At 42.1% G+C, this 19,826-nt stretch overlaps 3 protein-coding genes across 11 annotated transcripts; 2 read left to right on the forward strand and 1 right to left on the reverse strand.

Moving 5' to 3' along the window:
• Window positions 1-30: 30 nt before the first annotated feature.
• On the forward strand, window positions 31-3,436 carry LOC103968984 (outer envelope pore protein 16, chloroplastic). 2 transcript variants are annotated; one of them, XM_009382369.3, is made up of 7 exons: window positions 31-162; window positions 252-408; window positions 486-537; window positions 1,563-1,594; window positions 2,622-2,655; window positions 2,763-2,830; window positions 3,103-3,436. In XM_009382369.3, exons 2-7 carry the CDS (start codon window positions 295-297, stop codon window positions 3,241-3,243), a joined length of 441 nt encoding a protein of 146 aa, XP_009380644.1. In that variant the 5' UTR covers window positions 31-162; window positions 252-294; the 3' UTR covers window positions 3,244-3,436. The 2 variants fall into 2 exon arrangements, with proteins under 2 accessions (XP_009380644.1, XP_009380645.1); XM_009382370.3 differs by having other exon boundaries at window positions 33-162; window positions 248-408.
• Window positions 3,437-4,469: 1,033 nt separating this feature from the next.
• Window positions 4,470-5,223, reverse strand: LOC135625229 (metallothionein-like protein type 2). The gene is made up of 3 exons (XM_065129691.1): window positions 5,066-5,223; window positions 4,899-4,979; window positions 4,470-4,817 (listed from the first exon to the last, which is right to left on the reverse strand). The coding sequence occupies exons 1-3, from the start codon at window positions 5,128-5,130 to the stop codon at window positions 4,727-4,729; spliced, it is 237 nt and encodes a 78-aa protein (XP_064985763.1). The 5' UTR covers window positions 5,131-5,223; the 3' UTR covers window positions 4,470-4,726.
• LOC103968987 (U-box domain-containing protein 33) lies at window positions 5,207-18,942 on the forward strand. 8 transcript variants are annotated; one of them, XM_065129686.1, is made up of 12 exons: window positions 9,103-9,313; window positions 9,427-9,604; window positions 9,889-10,071; window positions 10,182-10,296; window positions 10,756-11,898; window positions 12,722-12,840; window positions 13,327-13,397; window positions 14,752-15,190; window positions 15,268-15,405; window positions 15,689-16,240; window positions 17,672-18,388; window positions 18,507-18,942. In XM_065129686.1, exons 5-12 carry the CDS (start codon window positions 11,292-11,294, stop codon window positions 18,687-18,689), a joined length of 2,826 nt encoding a protein of 941 aa, XP_064985758.1. In that variant the 5' UTR covers window positions 9,103-9,313; window positions 9,427-9,604; window positions 9,889-10,071; window positions 10,182-10,296; window positions 10,756-11,291; the 3' UTR covers window positions 18,690-18,942. The 8 variants fall into 8 exon arrangements, 2 of the variants coding, with proteins under 2 accessions (XP_064985758.1, XP_064985760.1); XM_065129688.1 differs by lacking the exons at window positions 9,103-9,313; window positions 9,427-9,604 and having other exon boundaries at window positions 10,057-10,071; window positions 11,351-11,898; XR_010491938.1 differs by lacking the exons at window positions 12,722-12,840; window positions 13,327-13,397; window positions 14,752-15,190; ... (2 more) ...; window positions 17,672-18,388; window positions 18,507-18,942 and having other exon boundaries at window positions 5,207-9,313; window positions 9,424-9,604; window positions 11,351-11,490.
• Window positions 18,943-19,826: the final 884 nt, after the last annotated feature.

Consider the following 19,826-nt stretch of genomic DNA (forward strand, 5'->3'; position numbering starts at 1 on the left):
TGTGACTGACCCACCGCTCTCGCTCTCTCTTTATCCTCTATCGCAGGGAGAACGAGTCCAACCCAACTTAACCCTTCCCCAATCGTGGCATCATGAGCGATGAGCCGTTTCCGCGTTGTGGATCCCTCGGCGGGGTTGAAGGAACGGTGCTCCGTTTGTTTGGTTTGTTGGTTTGCTTCCTCCTCTCGAGACTTCCTCACTCCCTCGGCTTCTCCGTCTCCTCTTATACTCCATCCCTCGTTCGTAGATAGCCCCCGAGAAAGAACGAAAGAAAGGAGCGAGCGAGTGTGAGACATGCCGAGGAGCGTGCTTGCCGGTTCCATTTCTTCCCCTAAGATCGATGTTGTCATCGACACGGGAAATCCCTTCCTTAACCGCACCGTCGACGGCTTCCTCAAGATCGGAACTGTATCCACTCCACTCCCTTTTTTCTCCCCTTCCCTCCCCTTCGGTTACCTTCTTCTCATGCCTCACCGTTTGCACAGGTCGCCGCTTCCAAGGTTGCCGTGGAGGAAACCTACCATTGCATGGATAAAGGTAGTTCCGTCCCCCTATCTCCGATTCAACTTGCTTTTGCCCTTCTACTTGCTTTCTCATCCGTTCTCTGATCTCGATTTTGGGTTGTAGTCATAAGGGCAAATGTGTTGCTGATGCCTGTTCTTGCATTTTAAACGAAATCGATTTTGCTGACACGATAAGGGAATGCCCATTTGCTGCTGCTGCTGCTGCACCTTTTCTTTTCTTTTCTTTTCTTTTCATGAAACATCGTACTACTTTATGACTTCGAGATGCTGAATAGGTAGTTTTCGTCGTGAATGGATGATTTTTAGATGCAGGAATGGACCGCTTTCTAGTGGTGGGATTGGTTCCGGAATCCACTTTGATTTGGAAGCATTCGTGATGCTTTAATTTCCTCGTGCGAGAAAGAATAGTCATGCATCTAATAAGTGCCTAGCAATTTTTGCTTGATCGATCATCTTTGATATGATTCCCTGGTTGGGGATTGAAGTGAATACTCATCAAAGCCACATGCACTCAATAATTTGTAACTGGTGGGTATGGAGTTAGAACGAGACCTCAGTCCCATTAGTAGTGATTATAAGTGTGGGCTAGGATTATTGCTATTTTCCCACAACTAACTAGATTTTTGGTTGTGGTGATGATCAATGTCGTTGCTACTGCCTTTCCAGTCTGAATTTGAATTAGTAAATTTCTGCAGCAATTGGAACAGTAGCATCTGATACTAAATCTTTATCATTTGGGCTGGTTAGGCTGCTTTTCCATTTATGGGGTTGGTCTTTAGAACGCACCAATAAGGGAGAACTCTAGCACTAGCTTGGTGGATGGGTCCTTTTGCTCGTATACGTTTTGGACCTCCAGTTTTGTTATGATCGTTCATTATAGGCACACCACCTAACAAAGGGCCACGTTAGGATCTCTTAGTTCCTCCTCTGGAACTTTTACCTTCTCATAAATATTGCTAAGAGGATGTTTTGTTCCAATTTGCAATCTTACCTGTTACTTTTATATAAATGTGACTTGCGTGTCTACATTTTTTGCAGGGAGTATCAGCAAGGGAAAACTAGAGGCTGCTGTAAGTACAAATTGATTGTTTCATTTGTTAGTGTATCAAGCATTGGGTACATGTTGATATTATGATGCCTTGTGATCCTTTTACACAGCATGATGTGAGTAAAATTTGTCAATATGGCAACTCTCTGATGTCTTGTTAGTTCTTCCTGTTCTAAACGTTTGCTTTTTCTGCAGCTTGCTTTTCAGAGTACCAGAAATTATGCATCAACTTCCATCTTTTCTTGTATACCACTAGTAGTACATATCCCCATAAGTGTACTGAGAGCTGTAACAGTATATGTCTCCTTGACCTATTCATTGGCTAGTTATAAAGGAAAACCATCTTGACTCGGTTGGTTGTAATAATCAATATAATACCTAATGCCTTAACCAGTTAGTTCTTGTTTATGTCTAGGATTCAATCCTAGGAAAAAACTGGTAAAGAATATGGGCTAACACCATGACAACTCGAAAGCATGCTAGTTACCTGGGTAAAATAAGCTGGTGTTTAGCATATTGCCTGCGGAAAAAGTTAACAGCAACAATAACAAAGCTATTAGTCCTATCTATTTGGGGTCAGCTGTATGAACTTTTACTATCGTTGAGATATAAAAAAAATCATATGTTTAGTTTAGTTAGAGTATTTAAATTCTTTTTTATTTTGGTGTTGCTTGAACATGGTTAATTGGGTATTTCCTTTTTCTTCTTCTATATTCTGATATCTGTATGACAAGTTCAAATATAATAGAAGGGCAGCCTTAGTTTCTTTGTTATGTAGTAATTATTTGGTGAAAATGGATCACCCTGATCGGTTATCACAACTCAAGTGCATGACAAGAAGTTATGCTTTCCTGGTAACTAATTGTGTTATTGAGGCATCTGGCTTGACTAATGCAATATTATTTGCTGAATCTAAAGACTAAGTAACTTAGAATTTCCCATAAATTAGTCCATCACAAATCATCGTGTATTCTCTGCCATTGTTTATACAAAGAAACTGAACATGAAAATCATGTTCCTTTGTCACTGACGCTGTGCTACGACTGCAGCTGAAGAAGATGTGTAAAGAGGGAGTATATTGGGGTAAGCTTAACGTTTTCAACATCAGCAAAAATAGGCTGCTGCTTCTTAATTGGTGCACTTTTGGTGCTTACTTTGTTGTGTTCTTTCTGTGCAATACATTATTATAGGAACTGCAGCTGGGGTATACGCGGGAATGGAGTACGGTGTGGAAAGGATCCGTGGTAAAAGAGACTGGGTAATCTCGATTCCTCTGTGCTTGGATGCATCATCACCTCTGTTGAGCTGATTTATCTGTTCTCAAGTTCATCTCAAATGTTTCTCATTTTCACTTCTTGTTTTTATATTTAAAGGTTATATAAATGAGTAATTTGTGAACTCTGTTTGTTTCCTGGTCTAATTATTTGCCATCTCTTGGTGAACCAGAAAATTAGACTAAGGTGGAGCAGATTTTGTGTATTTTGTTGATCAGATTATAGGATTCTCATTAACCTCTTCTTACTCTTGCAGAAGAATGCAACGCTTGGTGGTGCGATAAGTGGGTTGCTTATTTCAGCAGCCAGCAATAATGGAAGAGACAAGGTTATCAAGGATGCTATCACCGCTGGTGCTGTAGCTACTGCTGCTGAATTTATCAACTATTTCACTTGATGTGTTATCAGATCACCTTGTAGTTTATGCAATTAGTTATGTTAAATGATTCCGTCGCCGTGCTTGTCACCTCTCATCTTCACTTGATCAATGATGTTGAGGATCTGGATCAAGTGGAAATCATATATGGGTGACTATCCTTGTAGTGAACATTTCCCTATTTAATAAAATGAAGGCTGGAGCAGAGTCTGTATGATTCGTGGGAATCGTTTCTGTTTTCATTTCTACACTTGTTATCGATATAGGTCTCTGAAATTTGAAACTTGACTGTGGTGTGCAGGGCTGGTCGATGCCTGATGATTAGAGAGGGCTCCTCCAGCAACATGGACTGTGTTTGGAGGAACATTTGCCTGTTCTTCCCATCATTATTATTCTTGAAGTTGAATCCTCGAACAAGCTGCATATCAGAGGTATAATTCTAATGCAGCTGCTGCAATCTCAATCGTACGACCAAGTTCCTTCATCCCAAGCAGCCAACTGGAATCATGAAAGGTTGAATGTGTCATTAACTGAGATGGCTGTGTTTCTCATGAGACTAGTTTTGGTCGATCCTTATCACTATACTGTAACAAGAACTGTGGACACCCTCTGTTTGATGTGGCTTTTACTTGTCCGGAGGACACACACCAGGGATGGATCCTGTTCGCCTCGCGAACCTTGACACATACAACCAAAAGAGTCACGTCTGTGCTCGTGACATCATCATTGCAGTTCTTGAAATTTCACTGACTCGTGGTTTTGATTCTTATGGCCACAGTGTTTCCATCCGCTCGGGTGCTCATCGGAACGGGGATTCCAATCCTTCAGAGAAGATCCCAAGTTCTTCGACGGATCATCATGATTGGATGCTCACAGAAGGTATTTTTCTCTCTTTTGTTCGGGTTGATTGGTTGATTTAATTGACTAATGATATGAACAAACCGTTTCGAAAGATGAAATGATACATAATATCAATCAGGAGATCAAGTGAAATTGCTGTGATTCAATTATCTAATAGTGGTTCTGTGAGATCATAGTCCAAAGCACATTATTATCTTTGTAAGTGTTTTCTTTGTCATCTCAATGAATGTCCGTGGATGATGAGTCAACTTTCCATCGTTCTCATGATCAATCTACCTCTGACAGGCTGACACGGCGATGGCGACTCCCACACGAAATCAATGACGAAAGTGAAACATGGCCTTTCCTTCAAGCTAAAGGAAGAAGAAAAGTTGCAGATGGACAAGTTGCACACGAAATCATAGAGATTGCATTCACATAGTAATTATCTTAGAACACAGAATCATACATCCTCAACTACAATCTAAAACGAGGAAGAGAGAGAGGTGTTCTTTCTCATACATCAGCCAACCATATCATCTTATTTTATAGCAGTAGTAGGACTGACTCTCTAAACACAAACTAGGAAGCACCACAGAGACCAACACCAGCACTCATGCTCCGTCCCTCTCTCTCCTTCCTTCCTCCAAACCGCTAAAGCTTCTCACTTGCAGTTGCAGGGGTCGCAGGTGCAGTTGGAGCCGCACTTGCACCCGTTCTCGGACCCAGCGGCCGTCTCAAGCTCCTCAAAGTGCCTGTGAACCAAAAACCATCACACGGTCAACATGAAGCCAAAGAGAAATGAAAGGGATCAATCGGAAAGAACAGCAACAGACCCCTTCTGAGGTGCAACCCCCATGATCATGGTCTGCGAGGTGCTGCTCCTCTCCTCACCCAGGTCAGTAAGCATCCTGCATCTGCACACACCCAAAAGAGAAAAGGTAAAACATATGGATTCCATACACAACTCCAAACCAAGACCAGCTTTTCTTCTGTTCCTTACCCTCCACAGCCGCTGCCACAGCTGCAGCTGGATCCGCACCCACAGTTCCCTCCGCTGCAAGACATTTCTCTCTCGTCTACCACACAAAGCAACACCAAAAGAAGCCTAAATTGAATTGGACTCTTCACGGGAGTAGGCACGAATGCTCGGGTACCTTCCCGAGCCTCTCACTTTATAGAGGCGAAGACCCGTCATCCACCGACCACGTGTCTAGCACGGAAATCAACGACGTGGTGGTCCGCGCTCGACCACCCGTACGTCCCACCTATTCCGCCTCAGTCGCGGAAATAAATAGTTTGACACTGACGTCCCACCCGACGCGACGTGTTGTGGTCCCTCATGCGCTTCCACCAATCGAATAGCAGGTATATTGGCGAGTAATCCGCTGACAGTTCATATATATAATTATATATTTAGATATGCTATCTTATAGATAATTAATTCGTAGAAAATTACAAATATGTGATCTGTATATTATTATATTAGAACGGGAGATAATTTAAACTAGATGATGAAGAATTTAGTGGAGTTTAGAGTGACGTGCGTTGGAAAGAGACAAGAAGATACGTGGAGATTCGAACACCAGTAGATCAATGAAATTTCAACCTCGATGATCGTGACAGACAGGTAGATGACATTAAAGGATGAATTGAAACAGAGGACTCGAGATACGTTGAGGCAACGCAGGAGGGATGCAATTTTGATGATCCGAATCTTCGTTAACATATATATATAAACTATTGTCGGATATGTTCCTGACATAGTGATGGATGGAATGGTATCAGATAGGGTTGGCAAAAATTTGACTTGGGATTGACTCGGTTTTCATCTAACAATAATGAATTTTCAAGATGTATTAGCTTTAGCTAATAGTCAAGGGAGATAATTACAACATATTTTTTCTGGGTTTTGGAGGAATAAATATGTTAATTTTGAATTTAGAGTTATGAATATGAAAATTACACAGGATTTTTTTTCTTCTAAAAAAAAAATAAATAAAAATTCAAGAAAACATCATCGATCTTGCTTTATCCGAGCTACCGAGGGCGGAGAGCACGCGCAAGGTAGCGCTGATACCGGCGGAAGACGATGGTCCTGACGGCACCCAACTCCGCCTTAATCTACTTGCCTCCTCCCATTCTTCCCCACCGCCATCCACAGACGTCCACCACCATAAGAGCACAACTCAAGCAGCAGCAGAGAAGTAACAGAGCTGTCGCCTCCCTCTCCGTATCCTCCTCCCATGTCTCGCTCCCGCCACCTCCACCTACCTTGCTCCCTCAGCGCCTGGGCGCCCTCTGCGCCCAGGGCAGCCTCGACGAGGCCCTCCATCTCCTCCTCGTCGCGGAACCCGCCGGCTTGCCCCCCCTCGCCGATGGCGTCGGCCTTCTCCTGCAGGCTTGCGGTGCCCGGGGCGACCTCGAGCTCGGCAGCCGCGTCCACGGCGTCGTCGCTTCCTCCGAGGGCCTTATGTCCAACCCCGTTCTCACCACCCGCCTCCTCACCATGTACTTCGCCTGCGGCTCCCCTTCCGACGCCCGCCGCGTCTTCGACGCCCTCCCCCGCAGGAACCTTTTCCAGTGGAACGCCATGATCAGCGGATACGCCCGCAACGAGCTCTTCGTCGAAGCCGTCGACACCTTCTTGCTGCTGATGTCCGCGACCGAACTCAGACCCGATAACTTCACCCTCCCCTGCGTCTTGAAGTCCTGCGCGGGCCTGTCGAACATGTCGACCGGGGAAGCCGTGCATGGGGTCGCCGTGAAGCTTGGACTGGGTTCTGATACTTTCGTGAACAATTCACTGATATCGATGTATGGCAAGTGCGGTTACGTCGATGAGGCAGCTCACGTGTTCGATACAATGCCTGAGAGAAACTTGGTTTCTTGGAACACGATGATGTCTGCTTTTTCCGACAACGCCTTGTTGCAAGATGGATTCGATTTGTTCAAAGAGATGCTGTCGGTCGATGAAGAGAGTATGAGACCGGACGATGCAACGGCGGTGACAGTGCTGCCTATGTGTGCGGTCGATGGATGGCTTGAGATGGGGAGAGTTGTACATGGGATGTCGGTGAAGTTGGATTTGGATCATGAACTCAGAGTGAGTAATGCGTTGGTCGATATGTATGCAAAGTGCGGTTGTTTATCGGATGCACAATTGCTTTTTGGCCATAACCAGCAGAGAAATGTTGTGTCTTGGAATGCAATGATAGGTGGTGTTGCAAGGAATGGAGATGTAGATGGGGCCTTCGATATTCTGCGTGAAATGCAATCAGAGGAGGGCATAAAGGCTAATGAAGTGACTGTCTTGAATGTTTTGCCTGCTTGTTTGGGACCATCGGAACTACAACATGTGAAGGAACTCCATGCCTATGTTATCAGAAATGGGCTACAGACTAATGACTTGGTGCCGAATGCTCTGATGGCAGCTTATGCAAAATGTGGCTTGCTGGATTCTGCAGATAATATCTTCAAAGATGTGGAGATCAAGACCGTCAGCGCATGGAATGCGCTGATTGGTGGTTATGCACAGAATGGTGATCCAAACAAGGCTATAGAATTATTCCTTCGGATGTCGTCTTCTGGTTTAGAGCCTGATTGGTTTAGCGTAGGAAGTTTGCTGCTTGCTTGTGCCCATCTACAGGATCTTCTTAATGGCAGGTCTCTCCATGGTTATGTCTTTAGGAATGGATTGGAAAAGGACTCGTTCATTTTGATTTCACTTCTTTCGCTTTACATCCAGTGTGGAAGATCACAGGAAGCGAGGCTCTTGTTTGACACTATGGAGGACAAAGATTCTGTCTCATGGAATGCTATGATTGCTGGGTACCTTCAGAATGGACTTGCACAGGAGTCCCTCCAACTATTTCGTCAGATGCAACATGAAGGATATGAACCTTCTATCATTGCAACTACCAGTGTCTTCATGGCTTGTGCTGAATTATCAGCCTTGCCGCTAGGGCAAGAGGCACATTGCTATGCGTTGAAGGTTGGCTTCACTGCAGACACCTTCCTCGGGAGCTCAATAATTGATATGTATGCAAAATGTGGTTCCATAGAGCATGCCCGCACCTTATTTGACAATTTGAAGGACAAGGATGCTGTTTCATGGACTGTGATGATCACGGGGTATGGCATTAATGGTTATGGTAGTGAAGCTATAGATCTCTATAATGAAATGGAAGGCCATGGGTTGAAGCCTGATGCTTTCACCTATCTTGGTATTTTGATGGCATGCAATCACGCAGGACTGGTGGAAGAGGGACTAAGGTATTTTGAGTATATGAAGAATAAGCATAGTTTGGAGCCAAAATTGGAGCACTATGCGTGTGTTGCGGACATGCTTGGACGGGTAGGTAAATTAGCTGAAGCAGCAAGGATAATTGAAGATATGCCAGAAGAACCTGATGGCAGAATATGGAGTGGATTGCTCGCCGCATGCAGAACTCATGGAGACATATGCTTGGGGGAGAGAGTCATCGAGAAGCTGTTAGAATTGGAGCCTGACAAGGCTGAACATTATGTTTTGGCATCAAATCTTTACGCAAGTTCTGGGAGGTGGGATGGTGTTCGAAGAATCAGAAACAGAATGAAGGAGATTGGCCTCCAAAAGGACCCTGGTTTTAGCTGGATAGATGTTGGCGGTAGAGTTTTCGATTTTGTGTCGGGAGACAATAGACTTCCAGAATCTGACGAGATTCATAGAATGTGGTGCTCTTTAGAGGAGAAGATACGCGGTATCGGATATATTCCTGACACTAGTTCAGTGCTGCATGAGAAAGGAGAGGAAGAGAAGCTGAAGATATTGCAAGGTCACAGCGAGAAGCAAGCAATTTCTTTTGGACTGCTGAAGACAAGCGGGAACAAGAAAATAAGGGTGTGCAAGAACATAAGGATATGCAGAGATTGCCATAATGCTGCTAAGCTGGTATCAAAAGTGGTAGGCAGGGAAATTATCGTGAGAGATAACAAGCGGTTCCATCATTTTAGAGATGGTTGGTGCTCTTGTGGTGATTTTTGGTAATGGTTATGCATCCTGCCATAATTTAGTTTTCTCAAGCAGCTGTCATGTTGGAGATTTCAGTTTGGCTGGAATTCTAGGGTTCCAGTCATGAACATTACAAGAAAATATGGAAATTCTTGAATGGTCCTATTGAATAACTCTCATATCAGATCAATTCCGACACCCAATTTACAAGCCATCGCACCCAGCATGAAGATTGGTGGCTGCCAAATTCTCCTGATGGTATCGAATTCTAATATCCTTTCCCTATATTATGCCTGCACTTGTTTCCCTATCTTTTGATGCATTTGAGCCCATGTAGTCTGACTTACCTGCACTTGTTTCCCAATTAGCAGGATAAATTTTCATGTCATGTCATCCTGAGAATACCAACTCGTATATTCAACCATGAAGACATCAAAAATCACCTTTTCCTTGCCGTGTATATCAGTTAATTTATACTTTTTGAGCTCAATAACAGGCTGCATGTCATTTCGACCCATCCCAGAAGAAAAGATGGGAGTAGAGTCCACAGTGAGTTGCATGACACTCTGGCAGGCTCTTGTTTTTCTAGATTACTGTTATTAGATTGCTCGCATTCACAGTTCATTTGCTACTTATGTGATCTGAGAGATTAAAGTTTTTGGAATTGCAAAAACAATCATCTACTTGTGGAGATGAGGCTGCATATAATTGTCATATTGGCACTTCTTTTTAGATTGCTTGTACCATATAACTCCAAACACTTAATTTCCATTCATTTTTATGCAGTTATTGCTCTCAGTTTCTTTCCTGATGCTTCGTGTTCGATCCTGCAGGCATCAATCATTGCTTCTTTCACACCAGTTAGGTTGGTTCCTTCACTGACCACGACGGGATGATCAAAATCGACTGTATCAGATGTCGACGAGAAATCTGCCGTGTAGAAACGAAGATCCTGTTGTGATCAGACATTTCTTGTCCTCCAAGTTCTTCCGAGACTCCTCTATGTCAATCCAAAGGTAACACCAAACTCAACTGTCACTTCATGGTTAGCTTGCTTTGACATCTCACGCGTGCATCCCATCTTTCCACGCTCGTTTCTCATGAGACCGCCGAGTGACTACTGCAGGTAGGCTGCCGAAACTTCCACTCTCCTTCCTCCTCTCGAGGCCGGTGCTCACCCCTCGCCGTCCTGCTGATGTCACTATCGGCTGCTTCCTGACGTCAGCCGCTGCGTCAAACTGGTATGCAATTCATCTGATGGGTTCTCTTCATTAATATATATTCATTATATATATATATATATATATGTTAATTTATCGTACAATAAACGAAAATAAGCCTGCGCCAAGTCATCAACCAGTTCTATTGGTTGCCATGGCTGTGCGATACACCCTTTCCCTGCTTGACCAGGCTGGGCGGAAACAAAGGATCCAGGACAGGTATTTTTAGTGTCAATCTTCCCTGTGTTTCCTCTTCAATGAACAACTGGGCACACAATTATTACAGATACAATTCCCATTTTTCTTATTGTTAGTCTTACGGTATGATCCTTCGGATATCCGCATGACGTCTTTTAATTTGTACTATAATTAACTAAGATGTTCTATCAAAAGAAATCTATAAGAAAAATAAAGAAAGATACTCTATGCTCAATCATATTTTAATCAACGAGGCTTATAATACTATCATTTCGTGTACAGATGCTGCTAATGGTGGTCACTAACTGCTGCTCATCACTCGTCAGATATTGAAAGATGAACCCTACATGAGAATGATGAATCTATTGCATGAGGATGTCGCAGTGTCATGTAATAGATATGCCAAAGCATGACTCTTCTTGATTAGTACATGGTAGATAATAATCGCAACTTCTTTCAAATGAAATACAAGGTGATAGCAGACCGTAGGATTAACATGGGGAACTCGAAGCTCATTCTGATAGGCCGACGGCCGTCATCTTTGTCCACATCACCCAATCTTGCTATTACAAACCGGGATATATGCCTTGTACGTCAGTTTCTTGAGAGAGAGTGGGTGGGTTAGAATATTGGGTATGGGAGGCTGGACTGGGGTAGCGTGTGGGCCCCGTAACGCAAGCTGATAAGACTTTGGTTGCACACCGGAAGGAAATGCAATAGAAAATGGGGTTTATCCATGACGATTCGGGTATAGTTTGACGGTAGGTAAGCATGGTGTGGGAATATGCTGAAAGATCCGCCTCATTGATGTGTCCAGAATGACAAAATTCCGTGCGCCACCCCACTGCGGATTCACCCGTGGTTTCGATTCTGACAGGTGGTGCGGGACCCAGAACAACTGCCAAGTCATCACGGAGGTAGGGATCGCGGTGGGTCTCCGGACAGGTGCGAACGGCGCTGGCCCCCTCGCGAATGCACGCACCTACGCGCATCGGAGTCGTCACCAAAGTCAGCACTGGGAAGCCCGATCGCGCCTCCCCATCACCAGAAAAAAGCCGGACGCCCTGTCCCGCATCGCTCTCCTTCCTCCTCCTCGACAGGCAAGGCAACGAAAGGAAAGTCCGTGGCGGCGGAAACCACGGGGATATTCGGCGACGATGGAGGTGCTCAGCCCGTCGCCGCCACGCAGTCCGGCTGTGGACCGCTACGGCCGGGGAGGCCCGGCCCAGGGCGCGGCCCTCCGCTTCCTCCTTGACCGGGCGTCGCCCGGGCCCCGGGACGCTGCTTCCGGAAAGCTCTACGTGGCGGTCGGGCGATCACCGGAGAAGACCCTGGGGCTTCTCCGCTGGGCCTTTCGCCGCTTCGAATGCAGGGAGATCGGTTTGCTCCATGTTCACCAGCCGTCGCCCTTGATCCCCACTCTCTGTTAGTCTCTCTCTCTCTCTCTCTCTCTCTCCTCTAGGATTATGTCGAGTTCTAGGTTTAATATTGTCGGTTTTCTTGCTTTTGTTTCTCTCGGTTGTATTATTGGCTGCGCTGCACTTCATTGGTTCGCCCTTGGCATTAACCATATGGGTATTATTAGCCTTCATTGTCGTGCTTCTGTATCTAAGCTGCAGGTTTATATTTGGTTTTAAGTGCTATTACTGTTGTTGTTTGTTGTGTTGCGAATGTGCACATTGGAATCTGCGGCTTTACTTTACAAGCATCGATGGGAGATTTGGCATGATGTGTATTTTGGATAAATCTAGCTTATCCTGGTTTCTTTTTGTGCCAAATGAGCTGTTTTAGATCTTGTTGATGTATGATGCTCTGTTGCAGTCGGATAAGAGAGTACAGGAGTCGTTGAAAACTTGATTGTCGAATAATAGCATGGGATGGGAAGTCATGTAGAAGCTTATATAATGTTGAGACATACAAATTGATCGAATGAAGTATTATAGAAGCCCTGTTGGTTGTAGGATCTTATTCTTCCTTGAGGTACATGTTCATGAGTTAATCACCTGCACCTGTTAGATCCAAATGGCTTGTAGGTGTGGCTGTCACTAACATGAAATTGGTCGGTTCGAACAATTGAAAGTGTATCCAAATCTTCGCATCGTAAAGTCCTGATCAATTTCGATGAAGTGGGTTAAATATTATGATGGTGGTGTACATGCTTAATCTTCCTGAGCAGTACTTTATTCCTGTTCTACTCTTTTAGTATGAACTATCTTTTATCCTCACAGTGATGTCAATCAATGTTCAGTAGGAAAAATTCCTGTTAATCAAGCTAATGAGGAGCTGGTGTCCTCGTATCGAAGAATTGAGAGGGAAGAGACAAAGAAGATCCTATTCAATTATCTGAGTTTCTGCCTTAAGGCACAGGTGCTTCTCTTTTGTCATTTTTGTTTTCTTTTTGTAGCCTTCATGGGTTCAGCATTTGAGAGTCAACTTTGCTGAATTGCGAATCGTTTTTAGGTCTTGTTTGGTCTTGAATTGACAGGATAGTACCGGAATCTTTTCTCTGGGTATCTTACAAGTCTGCATATTCCTTATTTGGAAATTTCTATCATAAGTTAGGGCTGTAGGTTCAGCACCTTGATGCAATTCTTGTAGACAGTCACTTGGCTATTAGGGTCCTGAGTGAAACTCATGTGCTTGCAGCATCATTCCAAATCCTTGAGCACTTCTTAAGGATTGGTGCACCAGTTTTTGGTGCTCTAATGTCTTTTGGAGTTGGTAAAGTTAGAAACCAATTCAAATTACTCTCTTAATCTCTGAGAGAAGTGGAAATTTTATGCAACAACTTATATATGTTGTTAAATATTGTCATTCTAGTGTATGGAGCTAAACCTACTATGGAATGTGCAGGTGCATGCAAGTGTTATTGTGACTGAAAGTGATCAAATTAGGAAGCTTGTTATGGGATCAACTTCAGACAAGTAAGTGGTGATTCCTGGTATTTATTCTTTCCTCTATATCCACTTTTATATCCAGCTAAACAATTGTGTGTCCTCCATAGAGATTTTTGGTCATATGATTAACTTTCTTCATCAGCAACTAGTTTTAGGCATCAACCAACCAGCAACTAGATTTCGGCATTGAGTAATTTGACTAGCCTTTGGAACTTAGCAAACAATGTAACCTTTTGAGGATCTTTTATTTAGTGTTTGGCAGGTGAATGCACCATTTTCTTTTTTATAAAGTAACCATCTCAGTATAGAAGTCAGAAATACTTCAATAATTTAATGCTGAGATATGTAAAAGGAAACTCTGGAGGTATATTGAATCTGATATAAATCAAATTTCTAGCTACATCAATTTATATTGTGTTATGCCTGTATCCTTATTTTTTGTGCTGGTATGGCATTTTTTTGGGTATTTTCCTTTTTCTTATATGTTCTAGGTTGTGCAAATTATGCTTTTATCACTTAAAGTTTGCTATGCTTTGAATTTTGATACTATTTCAATTCATTAGGCTTCTTATATTTCTTGTTCCTTAGGCCCCTTTAATCTTTAGGTTTCCTGTCCACCAAACATTGTTTCAAGTTCACTGTATCACCATTTCCTTGCACATGCCAACTTCAGGAACTTTGGTCAAATTCAAGGTAGAACAAGTTGAAATAGTTCTGAAGAGTTGTTTTATATTATTTGACTGGAAAATGCAATTCTATAGAGTTGCTGTAAATTTGCTGGTTAAGTTGCATTAACACGTGTTATGTTGTGCTTATTTAACTAGGACTGAAGTTTCCCAGAAAACATGTTTCAAAAAGACAGTTGTTGTGCTTACAAGCAATGAAATTTTCATTCCATTTATTCAGGATCCAGAATTTATTTAGATACCCGATAGGTCTAGGGTAAAATTTTAATGCTTAAAAGAGTTTAATTGCTTAAGCTGGTAACTGATACTAGGTTCCAAATGCTAATATCATTTAAAGCTCTGTTGTTCCCTACCACTAATTGTGCTTTGTTTCATTAATGCCCCCTGTGCTGCTTTGTATAATTTAACTGCAACTAGGGTAGGTGGTGTCAGCATAAATACAGCTTTTAGGTTACACTTTGATATAATAATTTTGACATCACCTTGAGTGCAAAACTTTACATCAGCTTTTAGGTTACACTTTGGCATATGCACAATGTTCGGTGGCATCATAGATCAGCTTGATGTGTGAAATGACCCACACACATTCTATCATACATATTACCCATTCTATGTTGCATCAGAGTGAATCAAATATTTCAATCATCACGCATTGCCTCTCTGATAGTGAACTTCTTGTAATGGACTGATGACAGTTGCTTCAAGTTGATTGGGAGCTCCAGCAAAATGACTTTTACTGCAAAAAATGTACCTCCATTCTGTGAGATATGGTTTGTTAGCAAAGGCAGGCATATCTGGACAAGGGAGGCTAGTGAATTCACAGATGACTTACTTCCAGTTCTTAGGCCTGATGAATCTGTTAATGGAGAGATATTCTGGTTAAATTTACAAGATCACAATGTTGAGCCATTGCTTCATCCGGAATGTCCACTCAATAGCTTCTTTGGTGCTGATCTGCAAGGAAGTAGGGGCTTGAATCAGAATGAATCCAATAATTCAGTTGTCATCCCAACTGCCGAGTCCTGTGTTACTTGTACAACAAAATTTTGCAGTTCACAGGAACCTTCACTTGCTGCAGCTTCATGGCATTCTTCCCCATCTGTTATGGAGTTTCTATCGGAAATTATCTCCAAGGTATGCACACAAACACTTCATTGCTATCTCGTGAAATTGCTCAGACATAATTTTGACTTCATTTATATAAATGATAGGATGAGCCGGATCAGGATATCTTGTATGATCAGCTCAAAGAAGTAGCAGCAGAAGTTGAAAGATCTAAAAGAGAAGCATTTATCGAGCTTGCTAAACGGAAACAACTGGAATCTGAAGTTGCAGAAGCTGTTAATAGAGTAAGCAACAATAGCACATACGTACTATATTTATTTATATCAATCAACTAAGCATTGCTAAAGCTATCACAGTCTGTTTGTTTGTATTGGTTCATATTCTATTCATTCGCGCATGAATTTGACAGTTTGCATAAGATGTTAGTGTAAAACATCTTTAATTAGATTTCTACTGAAGTGTGCACATCACCAAAAGCAGCCAAAAATGATGGTTGTCATATAGTTTCCTTTTAAGTTGTTGGGCTGTAGATAGCTAACTTATATGATTGTTCCTGGTTTTGACTAGGTCAAAGCTCATGAAGCTGCCTGTGAACATGAAGTCAAAATTAGAGAAGAGCTTGAAGATATTCTTAGAACTATCAAGTTGCAGCATGAAGAGATTGTAAACCAAAGGGATGAAGTCTTGAGAGAGTTGCAAAATGTCATGGAAAACATAGCCCTCCTACATTCTCGTGCTGAAGAAATGGCCCTTCTCAGGGATGAAGCTGAAGGTGAATTGGAGATCATCCAATCGTCAATAGAGACTATTAATAGAGGAAGGCAGAAGATCAACCAGAAAGATGACATTGAGGACAACAAGTTTGAAAATTTGGGATCCGGTGGGCATGACCCATCTCCAAATTGCAGCCAGCTTATTGTTTATGGTGATGATGTATATGATTGTGCAGAGTTTACATTGTCAGATCTGCAAACTGCTACTTGTGACTTCTCAGAGAGCTTCAAGTTAGGACGAGGAGGCTATGGTTGTCTTTACAAGGGAGAAATTATGAATAGAACTGTGATGATAAAAAGGTTACATCAGCATAATGTTCGAGGCCAGGTGGAGTTTCAACAAGAGGTATGCTCCCTGTCATGTACGCACAAACAAACTAACGCATTGTGACTATCCAAGTAAATTTTAGTTACAGTTCATCACAAACGGGTATGTTGCTCCTCAAGCATATGATTAAGTTGTGATTTTCTATTGTCTAAATCCTATAATTCTATGATCAATTCAATGCAATGGGACATTTTCCAAAAGGCGCAATAACATATTTTTTGTTAGTACCAACTGCAATGAGGATTGGATATTCATATTTCATTAAAGATATATCCAACAATTTCCACTTGAAGATATAAGAACCCTCTATTCAGAAATATATAATATTCTAGATGTCTACGAGATGAAATGTTGGTTCAGATATTTTATCCAATGCTGTCAATGTGAGTTTTCAGGACCAACATAAGGTTCATAAATGAAATACGCAATATAGAATAGCCCCTACATGTTACATGCGAGATCCAATGCAATGAATTCCTAGGAAAGAAGTCTCTTTTGGTTATGTTTCTAGCTTGTATGGAGATGTTGGTTTTGGTCTGTCTGGTTTCTTTGCTGTTGATTGTATAAACAACCAATAGTATTTACGACAGTCTTGAGAGTGGCAGACTGGGACATTCTTAATGGATTAGTTGCAAAAATTCAATTCGGAGGGCAGCAACATGCCTGAACTTATCTTGCGTTTCTTTTGTGATCCCGGCGATGAGGGTTTGGGTTATGGAAACAGACTCTTTATATATGTTGACCCTCTAGCAATGAACTGACAGGTGTCTCATGCAATGGGCTGTCATATTTAGCTATAACACCATTTTATAGATTTCAAGTTTCATGTAGATTTGAATCTTGAGAGCCCTTATTATGTCAAAAAATCTTTGGAATTATTTATCCTTTTCCACTTTACAACAGCTTGGTTTTCAGCCTGTAAACTATTGAATTTTACCATCCTTAGTTCTTTACTGGATATTATTTTTAAAATCTTCTTAGCATTCCAAATTTTATGATAGTTGTCCTTGGTTAACATGATAATACTTGGTTCTAGAAACACCAGGAAGTTGTGCATGTATCATAATTCCTTAAAGAAAATTAGTATATTCTTGTGGTACTTCCATATCTGTCGATCAAGTATCGTCAACGACTTACTACATACTTTGGGTCACATTTTACCAACATACTTAACTATAATCAGGCAACAGTTTAGAGTGGACCAGATTATCTAAGAGGATCATAATACTGGTAAATATTGATATACTATGCATCAATATAACTATGATCAGCAAATTGGGTTTGGATTATCATTTTCTAGTTCAACAGACCAAGATGTGAAAAGGGACCTTTAAATGCTTATTGTGAGGATGGCTTTGAATGTATTAGTAGTACAATACGCTACGTGGTTTTGCATGTGGTGGTTTTGTGCTGTTGACTAAACCATTCTTGTATCCTATGTTCTTGTAGGTCCATGTCCTCGGTAAAATTAAGCACCCACATCTGGTCACGCTGATTGGTATGTGCCCAGAAGCCCTGTCCGTTGTTTATGAGTATATGCCCAATGGAACGCTCCAAGATCGCCTCTTCTGCAGAGCCACTCCAATGAATTGGAAGATCCGAGCCCGAATAATAGCTGAAATCTCAAGCGCGCTCCTCTTCTTGCACTCCTGCAAACCTGAGAAAATTGTTCATGGTGACCTAAAGCCTGAGAACATCTTTCTTGACTACAGCTACAATTGTAAACTTGGAAATTTTGGAGTTTGCCGGCTCATACAGCAGGATACAGGGCACAACCCAACGTTATGCCGATACAGAGAACCCCAGGCAGCATTTCCTTATTCCGACCCTGAATACCAAATGACTATGGAATCAACAACGAAGTCTGATGTATATTCCTTTGGAATCATCATTCTCCAGTTACTCACCGGGAAACCGGCTAGGGGGTTGTCTGGTGAGATACGCCGGGCTTTGTTATCTGGAAATTTGAAGTCGATCTTGGATCCTAGTGCTGGTGACTGGCCTACCGATGTGGCGAGAAATCTTGCAGAGATTGGTTTGCAATGCAGTGAACTGAATGCTCAAGATCGACCAGAGCTGACACCTGAGATGGTGAAGGACCTGGGGTACCTACATTTGATGGAGGAAAGACCAGTACCCCCGTTCTTCCTGTGCCCAATCCTTCAGGCAAGTGTACATGAAAAGTTTGCTCATGGTTACTTGTTAATTACGAGCAAAATTTTAGTTGATATTTTAGCTGCTCAATGTCTGGTAACCTTGACACCATACGCTCTAAATGCTACAGGAGATTATGCATGATCCTCAAGTAGCAGCAGATGGATTTACCTATGAAGGAAGGGCCCTGAGAGAGTGGTTGGATAGCGGACGAGATACTTCCCCTATGACCAACTTGAAGCTGAAACACCTACATCTCACTCCCAATCATGCTCTCCGTCTGGCTATACAGGATTGGCTGTGTCAGCCATGAAGATGTGCAGCAAGATTGTTTGCCATGATTTGCACAACAAGGGTGTCATCAGAGTCTCGCATAATACTGGTGTATATTACACCGTATTCCTGTGTAATACTGTACATACATGAATGGTGGCGAGCAGTCGAGTCAATACGGTGTTTACTTTAATGTGTCATAGATTTTAATCTTCCTCTGGTCACAGTAACGGGAGAATTTTTGTACCATATGATGAATGCTGATTTATTTTTATCTAATGATGATTCTTTTCTGAGTTTGTCTCCCATCTCATGGTATGAGCATCCAAAACACACAAACCTTGTCCATAATGCATGCCCACTGCAAATGATTGTTCCTTCATGAGCAATAGGCAACCCTTTGTTTTATTTTATTTTCTTTTGTATTTCCAGGGAATGAATTGATTCTTATAGTCCATCAATTGACTGAGACATTTGGATGTTTCATTATCAATCTTATCGGAATATATATCAGATAGACTATCAAGTAGCTGTTTATAACTTGTTGCAGTCTCTGCTTTTTTCAGCAACGTTTTTCTCTATTAGCAGCAGAAAGCATATATGTTATATCTTTGTGCATGTCAAACTTTCATGATATTTTGAATATATTGTATTGTTTTTTAGAATATTACTCTTAATAATCCATCTAGATTTCAGCCATGATATCCCTCATCTTTGAAACTTGTTGGGTTGAGACCCAAGTCTGCTAGCTCAAGCAGGCACATGCCATGTGACCCCCCTCTTCAGATCTATATTTGACTCAATCAACATAAAGAAACATACCTACCTAAACCTATCATGGACTGTAAGTTAGGAAAAGGTAATGTAAGTGGTCAAAGAAGAAAAAGCTTGCAACCCCCTCTTTTTCCAACAGTGTATTGTCTGCTTCTCTTTGATCTCAAAGGAGATGACATAAACAATATGATGATAATGAGAGCTCCTCAGCTTCATCCGGTTCTTCTCCACCATGATGGTGCCTCTTTCACCTGCAGATGGGACTCAACCAAAATGACTACCCACCTAACAAAGTCCAAGCCTCTCTCTTATCCCAATGAATTGTTTAGGTGGATACTGGAAAGAATGGGTCAATAATGGCAAGCCTGCATCAGCTTCAGGGATGAAGATAACAAATGACAGT

This window comes from Musa acuminata, chromosome BXJ2-10 (genome assembly GCF_036884655.1).
Source record: "Musa acuminata AAA Group cultivar baxijiao chromosome BXJ2-10, Cavendish_Baxijiao_AAA, whole genome shotgun sequence".
NCBI classification, from domain to species: domain Eukaryota; kingdom Viridiplantae; phylum Streptophyta; class Magnoliopsida; order Zingiberales; family Musaceae; genus Musa; species Musa acuminata.